Source organism: Temnothorax longispinosus, unplaced genomic scaffold (assembly GCF_030848805.1).
Source record: "Temnothorax longispinosus isolate EJ_2023e unplaced genomic scaffold, Tlon_JGU_v1 HiC_scaffold_69, whole genome shotgun sequence".
Taxonomy (NCBI): Eukaryota; Metazoa; Arthropoda; class Insecta; order Hymenoptera; family Formicidae; genus Temnothorax; species Temnothorax longispinosus.
The window spans coordinates 21,718-31,557 of NW_027270550.1; the positions used below are offsets into that span (position 1 = coordinate 21,718).

General features: G+C 37.6%; 1 protein-coding gene and 1 long non-coding RNA gene across 5 annotated transcripts; both read right to left on the reverse strand.

Moving 5' to 3' along the window:
* Nucleotides 1-4,217: 4,217 nt before the first annotated feature.
* LOC139824933 (ATP-dependent DNA helicase PIF1-like) lies at nt 4,218-4,767 on the reverse strand (the record flags this gene model as incomplete). Its single annotated transcript, XM_071797480.1, has 1 exon — nt 4,218-4,767. A coding segment is annotated over exon 1 (550 nt), but the record flags the coding sequence as incomplete, so codon positions are not given.
* Nucleotides 4,768-4,967: 200 nt separating this feature from the next.
* LOC139824930 (uncharacterized) lies at nt 4,968-6,853 on the reverse strand. Of its 4 annotated transcripts, none has more exons than XR_011735367.1 (4): nt 6,839-6,853; nt 6,445-6,720; nt 5,486-5,797; nt 4,968-5,004 (listed from the first exon to the last, which is right to left on the reverse strand). It is a non-coding gene; the product is annotated as an uncharacterized lncRNA (long non-coding RNA). The 4 variants fall into 4 exon arrangements; XR_011735369.1 differs by lacking the exon at nt 4,968-5,004 and adding an exon at nt 5,980-6,172 and having other exon boundaries at nt 5,323-5,797; XR_011735368.1 differs by lacking the exon at nt 4,968-5,004 and adding an exon at nt 5,980-6,178 and having other exon boundaries at nt 5,323-5,797.
* Between the last annotated feature and the right edge of the window lie 2,987 nt (nt 6,854-9,840).

Sequence of the window (9,840 nt, forward strand, 5' to 3'; positions counted from 1 at the left end):
GTGGCGGGATGCCTGGATTTATTCCACAGAAACAATCTTTAACGCGGCTATTAAACATACGCGAAGCAAAGCTTATTGTAGGCGCACGGAAGGCGCAGGTCTCAAACACTTAATAGTAATAATACTAACGCGAGATACGAAAAGTAACGAAAAATGTCGCGAAATGGTGGTGCACCACGCTCGATGCGCGTGAACACCACGCCCGTACGAGAATTCCATCGCCAGGCTATCTTAATCTACACGAGAATTTTCTAAATGGGCGCAACACGGAGGCGTCGAGATTTGTGACAATACAAGGAATACTATTTCTAACGCAAAATTCGAGGTCATCGCGAGCAGGGCGGGACGCCATAGGGCGTAACGCAAGGAATACCGAACGCAAGGGGCTTGTGAACGAAAGTTTCTCAACGCGAGAGCAAACCCAACGTAACGACTCCATCGACACCAATGGGAGTTTGACACAATTAGCAACCCGTAATAACGAGATCCGAACACAATCGATACGCTAACACCCGACGCGAAAACACAAGAACTTTCCGACGCGAAGAAACGGTAACACAATTTACGAAGTACCGGCCCGTATGCTGTCGTACATCAAGGTCGCGAGGACGACGCAATATACTCGCGATATCGAACTCATTAACGCGCCTATCACGATCTCCAGGGATTCGCCCTAACGTTTGTACCACGGTTCCGCGGCCACGATACCATCCCGAGGCCCTTCGCTCTCGTTATCGATCGCGAAATTACACTCGATCTTAACATGCGTTATCCCGAGCGAGAGCGTGCACCGGAGGGCGGTGTCGTGGCTTTACATATCGCGATTTACGGGCAACCTCACCGGTGATACGCCTCCTCCTGGGCTTCTCGCCGTCACCTTCCACCAACGATCCTCGATCCGCCAGACAACGATCGAAATACCCGACTCGGGGTGGCTATCGCGTATCTTAATCAAAACGTATTTTCTCGCCGACGGACGACCAGAGAGTGAAACGCTAAACCCGCTCGATGGCGGAATCGATACGGTACCCCTTCCTGAGGGGCGCGCGAGCCAATCGGGCGCGAGCTTGCAAGCCCGCGGTGTCCCGGCGCAGTGCTGTCGATACGAGATCCTTCGAGGGCGGGCAACAGTCCCTCGGCGGCGTACAACTCCTCAAATTTTGTCCTTAGCGGCGGACGGAACTTCGCTCGTGCCGGTGTGCCTCCGGTTTGACCCTGGGGCGGTGGCCAGCCACCCCGTGGGTCGGTGTTTTGTGGAGATCATTTGCTGAAGCCGGGTTTTTACCCAGGCGTCTGGGGCCCCGCTATTGGCGGCCTCGTCCGTCGCTGCCTCACGTGCCGCACGCCTGCCGCGTTGCTCTCGCCAGCCCGTGATCTCTGCTGCTTCCGTGTTTGCCACCCCTCCTCGGTTATCAATCGTCCTTGATTTCCTTCGCCGATTACTCCCTCGAAGGTTTGCCGTGGTGTGGGTGAGGTGCCGCGCGTATTACATTGCATAAAAACAAAAGAAAGTAATCAGAATGCGGAAACGCGATTAACTACGACCCCTGGAGATCTCGCCGTTGCCTCCCTGGTCCGTCCCTGGGCGCGAAATTCCGCGTCTTGTGACGGCGGCGGGGCGCCGCGACGATGCGGCGAGCCGCAACGTCACAATACATAGACTGGCAGACAACGATTAGAGGCCATGGGTATACTTTTAAATTCCCTCCTTATCTTAGGAAACGAGTCATTGTCCGCCAGTGAATGTAAGATTTTACGTTAGTACGCATGCACGGAAAGAATCCAATAATTTTGATTCTTATTAGATTTAAAAGTTATCATCAAGATCAATCGAAGATCATTTGGAACGGACTACATACAGGTAAATATTTACCAAAATTCAAAAATATGTACTCATATAACACATATCATGGCAAATACAAACTGTACATACATGCAATCATTAGTGTTCAATTCATGTTTAGATCGATATTCTCATATCAGTTACACATGTTCGTGTATGTAGGGTGATAAAAATTAAGAGAATTTTGTTAGACTGTGTCAGTGTGTGTCGCAAAATATTTGACTAGCTGGAAAAGAATTTCAAATAAATTTCGAAGGTAGCGAGTTCATAAACGTTGTTGATTTGTTATATGTTAATCTTTTTGAAATCTAGTTGCACGAAATTATTCTGATTGAAAACATTTTCAAACAAATCCATTATAAAGGTACCCTTTAAATTTTCGTATGTAATGTTTTTTTAAGGAAACATTGCGACATATTTTCAACCCGTTATTATCCTTAGTTACGCACAATTGGAAATGTGATACATAAAACCACAAAAAGAAAATATTTACAAATAGCTTATGTTCAAACTTTTCTAGTGTACTGACAAAAAGAATGAAACTCTCCATAACCTACAACAAATTTCTTCGTCAAAATGCAGTTTACAGTGTAATTATTTGGTTTAGAAATTTGTATCAAATGTTAATATCAATAAAATATCACATTTCAAAAAATGTAAAAAAAAGTCGCCAAGTGCATGCGCCTGTACGAACTGTTGTATAAAATTGATTTAATCCAAATTTTATCCAATCAAAAATGTAAAATAATTGTGCAACATAAATGGTGTTGATTTTCGTAATAAGAATTAATGTTTAGGTGAATAATAAGTGTTGTTCAACATTTCATAATTTTAAAAATATAAAAAATGTTTTTCAAAAAAAGTGTTAAAATCAGAAAATTGTATCAAATAAACAGAAGAAATATGATAAATGTTTTAAAAAATTAAACATTTTTAAACTTATACCAAGAATAATAGAAGATATTTAAATGTATATAATACCTTTTTTAAAAAAAAAGTAAAGAAAGGCGCCAAGTACACGCATAGTAGTGTATATGTTGTTACCTCGAAAAAAAAAACAGTGGTAGTATTATACCTTAAAAAAATCTAAGTAACAAGTGGTAGACGAAATTTTTGTATCTTGAAAAATCTCGAAAAAACCTAAACAGTAGTATCTTCACCTCGAAAAAAAACAAAGTAGTAGTATTATACCTCGAAAAAACCTAAGTAACAAGTGGTGGACGTAATCTTTGTATCTCCAAAAATCTCGAAAAAACCTAAACAGTAGTATCTTCACCTCGAAAAAAAACAAAGTAGTAGTATTATACCTCGAAAAAACCTAAGTAACAAGTGGTGGACGTAATCTTTGTATCTCCAAAAATCTCGAAAAAACCTAAGCAGTATTATTTTTATTTCCAAAAATTATTACTCAAGTGATACACATCACAAATTACGTTACCTTATCAAAAAATGAGTCGCGCTTCAAGTGATCTATTATTACAATTACAAAAAAGAAATGATATCTCTTTTTAAATTACAGCGCCAATTACAGAGAACATACACTGAGAAAAAAAATTTGTCAATCCCAAGAAATATTTAGTCCGATACGTTCAACTAACCATTTTAGTTAGTTAACTAAACATTAGTTGAATTAATTAATTCTTGATTAAAAAACGAAATAAATTGTTGAAACAACTAATATTTAGTTAACTAATTAAAATGTTTAGTTGAACGTATCGAACTAAATATTTCTTGGGATTAACAATTTTTTTTCTCAGTGTATTTTTCGAGATACAAAGATTACGTCTACCACTTGTTACTTAGGTTTTTTCGAGGTATAATATTACTACTGCTTTTCTTCGATTAGAATAAAAAATTGAATCATGAAGAATTACACAGAGGTAACAGTACAAAATACAAATATTTTATTAAAATATTTAAACCCAACAAGAGAATACAAGGTATTTAAATACAAAGTTTATATATGTATTTTAAAAAATTTAATCGCATCCCAAAGAATTACAGAGGTAACAGTACAAAAAATAAAAATATTTTATTAAAATACATAAATTTTTCTTGTCAAAAAACTTGGCGCTGCTAGAGAGAGAGAGAAAGAGAGAGAGAGAGAGACCTTTTACAAATGTAGATAGACATGTAGATAGATAGAGATTTGACAATGTCCACGGAACATCTTTTACTTTTCGAAAACGTTTTTTCGAAATAGGAATCGTTTGTGCTTGCGGTAGAAATGTTCGTATTAGTCGATTATATTCGCTAATAGCTCTTTCACTTACTTTTACAGCTGAAGGATCAAAGTTAATTAAATGCAATCCATCCAAAGACGGTAGTCGGGATAACGCAACATATGACTGAGCACAACTAAATATAGAATTACCTATATCCATAACAGCGTTTTGCAAGGTTAATCCTTGACTTTTATGAATGGTTATGCCATAACTGAGAGTTATGGGAAATTGTTTTCTGATAACATATGCTTTCTCCATTACTTTAAACTTGACACTTACTCTTTCAATACAATACTCCAAACCAGACGGTAAAAGAAGTTTAATCTTTTCTACACAATCGGTAGATATATCCCGCACAACAGAAATAACTGTAGCAATTGTACCATTTGCCAGGCCCAAAGTGACATCAATATTGCGTCTTATCATAACTTTCGCTCCAATTTTAATTGTAATTTGTTTCAAAAGCCCAGCTGTATTGGTATCATCGTCTTCATTATCCGTCAATCGCTTTTGTACCTTTCGTTTAATATAATTATCACAGTCAAACGTATCTTGAGCAATTAATAATATTTCTTTCGAAGCAATACGACTTAGCATTGCAGTGTTAAGAACATCGCACAAATAACGAGTAAACAGTGGCAAATACTGGCCGTATTGTCCTCTGAAAAGAGGCAGGAGCCAACGAAACCACCGTTTCATACTGATTGTGAGAGAAATCGCGAAAGTACAAATGGTATACTGTCTTTTCATATATATATATATCGCAGACCAAGAGGCAGAGCCGCGGGATATATATATATAATGTCTCTCTATAATATCTCTATATAATGTCTCTATATAATTATAAAAAATTTGTATCTCTTATAATCTTGTCTCTATAATCTCTATATATGGTCTCATATATAATCTCTATATATAATAATGTCTCTATATAATCTATATATATATATATATATATATATATAGGTCTAGAGGTATGTTCCGGGACTGTTTACGTTTTTTGAAATGTACAGTCCTGGAATATAACGCATATATATGTAATCAGATTCAAAAATTGTCCCGAAACGTGCCGTAGGACATGAATTTTTTCCAGGACAGTCCTGGAAACTGCCAAATTCCTGGAATATACCGATGTAAAAAAATAAAAGTCCCGGAACATACTCCGGACCTCCGACCACATAATATATATAATATATATATATATATGTAGGTCCGGAAGTATGTTCCGGGACTTTTATTTTTTACATCGGTATATTCCAGGACATTGGCAGTTTCCAGGACTGTCCTGGAAAAAATTCATGTCCTACGGCACGTTTCGGGACAATTTTTTGAATCTGATTACATATATATGCGTTATATTCCAGGACTGTACATTTCAAAAAACGTAAACAGTCCCGGAACATACCTCTAGACCTACATATATATATATATATATATATTATCAAATCCTCTTGATTCAAAACGATCTTGATTACTTTTATTAATTTGTATGTAGCTGTTTTGAGACAAATTAGTTGTTTCGACGCTCTCAGGTTGTACAGGTAATTTATCCTCGAGAAAGTCGAATAGGGATATTTTTTCCGCTGCTTGGTTTACTGTCCTCGTTTTCTTTTTCCCGTTTGCCACGCGACTCTCGTGGTTCCAATAATACCAGCTTTAAATGGCAATCCTTGACCTATATCTCCCAAAATTAAGTCACCATCTAATTCTCTTTCATCAACAGCTACGTCTAAAAATAAAATAATGTATTAATATGATATTATGGCTACGGTCAACGTGACACTACAAATGCTTCGAAGCATTCCTCTTCTCTTTTCTTTCAATGAAGAAAGAAGGAGAAGAAGAACGCTCCAGAGCATTTGTATCACGTTGACCGTAGCCTATATATCAAGATATATATATATCAACAACCTGTTCACCGTTCTCTGGATAGAATTGTAACACTGCTCTTGCGCTTCTTGACAGACATGCATACAACGTTGATAAGAAACGATATAAACGTTTTATAGGATTGTGCAAAGTTTTTGCTTGCATAGCACAACCACAAGCGCAGAAATACTGACAGCCCCATCAAACGTACCAGCTTTAAATGGCAATCCTTGACCTATATCTAAAAATAAAATAATGTATTAATATGATATTATGGCTACGGTCAACGTGACACTACAAATGCTTCGAAGCATTCCTCTTCTCTTTTCTTTCAATGAAGAAAGAAGGAGAAGAAGAACGCTCCAGAGCATTTGTATCACGTTGACCGTAGCCTATATATCAAGATATATATATATCTTTCAGCAACGTGCACAACTTCATTTGAGGTTATAATTGGGTACAACATTCATCGCACGATACTTTTATAATTGCAAATCGGAAACGTACCTCGAGTTCAGCTCTTCTGCGATCAACGAAGTCGGGATCGAACGTGTCAGTCGTCACTTTCTGCCAAGCGTAGAGAACCTTCTTTTCCGGCAGCGATGGTAACACGATGGGTGCGTTCAGCCGAATACTCCGCTAGCCTAGCAATCGTGAGCAGTCGCTCGTTTCCTCTCCTTTTAATCCATTGGGTCAAAGGAGAGGAAACGAGCGAAAACGAGCGACTGCTCACGATTGCTAGGCTAGCGGGAGTATCGGCTGAACGCACCCAATGTAGGGAATCTAGGGATACGAAATCTCTAGATAAGCACGAAGCAATTCAATTCAGTATATCGCCGGCACGATTACGGTGTTACTGCCGTTTCGCGTACGCGCGTATGCGCGCGTTGTCGCACCTTACCTCGCGACGCGTAATAAAGAGTCACACGGTCGGTCTCGCTCCGCGCGTACTACCGTGTCTCTCGATCGATCGAGATAGGTTAACTGATCAGATGATGAACTGACTGACAGGAGACATCGAATTCAAGCTTGATTCATAAGAATCGACTTAAAATTCCCTAGCGGCACTTTCTGCCAAGCGTAGAGAACCTTCTTTTCCGGCAGCGGTGGTAATACGATGTAAGGATACGAAATCTCTCCAGATAAACATGAAGCAATTGACTCAATATATATTATATAAGTATATACCTAATTTACCTAAATAGAAATCTTCCTCCTGACCGATAAGTCTATCGACCTAATTTCGAAATACGCGCGCGATATCGAAACTGGCGATACCTGCGCCGCCAGCGTCGAAAAAGTGAAAGTGACGTTTCTGATTATGACGTCATCATACAAGAATGTCGGCGTTAGAAGTATACGTATCTTAAAAATAAATTTTCACATTTGGACTTTGCGTCGCAATATCTCCGCTCGTAGGGCACGTAGCGGAATATTATGAGAGAAACCCCCCCCTAATTGGACCCCAAGCTATCGATCAAGCCTACTTAGAACTTGATCCGTTCACTCGTTATCGAGATCTCAACATCGCGGGTACTCGCAACCCGTCGCGTCGCGTAAAAGAGTCACGGTCGGTCTCGCTCCGCGTGTACTTGGCGCGAGACACTACCGTGTCTCTTGATTTAATTAAGATAAAAAAATATTTAATGCAAAAAAACTTGGCGTTGTCAGACTAAATATGGCCGAAATAAATAAATAAATATGCTAAGCATGTACGATACGTGTGTCATGTACAGGTCTAAATTAAAAATATTACTTGTTTTCATTATCTTATTATATTCCGAGATCTAGTAACGCTAAGTTTTTTTTGTGCACTAAATATTTTTTTATCTCAATTAAACATTATATATACATTTAAATATCTTCTATTATCTTGGTAGGCTAAAAAATGTTTAATTTTTTAAAACATTTATTATATTTATTTTTTATATTTAACGCAATTTTCTAATTTTAACACTTTTTTTAGAAAACAAGTTTTACATTTTTAAATTATGAAATGTTGAACAATACTTATTATTCACCTAAACATTCTTCTTACAAAAATGAACACTATTTATGTTGCAATGCACAATTATTTTATATTTTTGGTTGAATATATTAAAACAATTTTGTACAATAGTTTTTCATATAGGCATGTGCACTTGGCGACTTTTTTTACATTCTTTTAAAAAGATAATTTTTGAATAATATTAATTCTTTTTTTAGTATGTTAAACACTTTTAAGCAATATATAATTTAAAGACAGTATAATATTTTTATGCCTTTATGTATTCTGTAATATTTTATTTGTTTTAAGAGTGCGTTATTATCCATCCCTTGCGATCATAATATTCCTAAGTTTTCCATCCATAAATACGAGAAATAATTTCGCTCTTCCTTTTTCCAAAACTCTTCTCTGTCTATCACTCACGTTCTCTCGCTCTCACTCTCGCTCCCTCACACACGTTTCCTCACTTTCACTCCTTTGTTCACGCTCTCTCGCTCTCGCTCCTTTGAAATGGTAATAGACGCGCTTTACTCCGTTTAATTTTGGTCAGTCTGCCTGCATCGACTTTACCAGGGGATATTCGAAGTGGCATAACTGAACGATCAGATTCGTTCAAACCTTTAATAGCTTTAAACAATCAAAAATAAAACGGTGACTTACTGAAATAAGAAATCCAGCCTCAGTTGTATGGTCGGAGTAAAGAGGTAGGATGTGTCGCTGCATGATGTCCTCTTCTTGAAGGGGTTGAATCAGGGTGAAGTTCCGCTGGCTTTCTGAGACTTCACCTTCACACATCTTCAGAATTGCACAAATTTTATTAACACTTTGCAACACAGGTAACAATATGACCGTACTAAAACTCATTGAACGCGGTGAATAATATTAAAAAAAAAAAACGCGGTAAACAATATAAAATAACGTAGTAAACAATATTAAGAACACAGTGACTAATTAATATTAAAGATCTCAGTAAATAATATTAAAAAACGCTGTAAACGCTGTCAGAGTTAACGCACTAATATCAGACGCGTACTTAACGGAGTCGCGTATTGGAATGCCCGAGATGGTTCCGACGCCGGTCTTCGATAATCCTTTGTTCTTAATAGGGAGTGATGGTAACTTTCTGCTCACCGTGTGCCCCACAGTATTCCTGGTATTTCTGTGATGATAACGACGGTATGTGGCTTTAAAAATAACATGGCTGTGCCGCTTAAGGAGATCCTATAGTGGCAGCAATTTACTGACGTTTTGTTTTATACTGAAATCTTTGAATTGACTTTACAGAATTGCAAAATTCTTTTACACAATTAAAATACGCGAAAAAATATACTGGGCATCAGTCGAGTTTGTATCATAAACGAAAAAGAATTAAAAATATTACTTAATTTGGGCACATACATATATAGATCTGTCACCCGACGACAATATTTGCTTAACATAAAAATACTGTACTTCATATATGTAGGGAAAACCGGGGCAAACTCGACACGATTTTTTCAAAGGCAATTTTCAACAATTAATTAAAATTTTCAAGCAAATTTAATGGTACACATTTAAAGAGTGTTCCTTCAGGTACAAAATTGCTTAAGGAAATTTTGCTGTACGTCGCTTAGTTTTGCCCCTAGAAAAGGAAAAGTGACGCAAAGACAAGCATTGTTTGTTATTGGGAGCCGATAAAACGGCGTGGTTTCGACTTTGCCCCGAACTTCGTTTTTCACTTTTGTTACTCCAAAACCAAAAATATAAAAATTTTGAAAATATGCAAAAACTATTATCGGATTCGTATAAAGCATCGAATTTCCCATCAAAATCACTTACCGGTAGATTCACAAGAGTAAAGCTCGATGAAAGAGTAGAAATTTTCGAGAGATCAGAATTACTAATATTCATCATCAAAAACGCTTATGTCGCGCTAA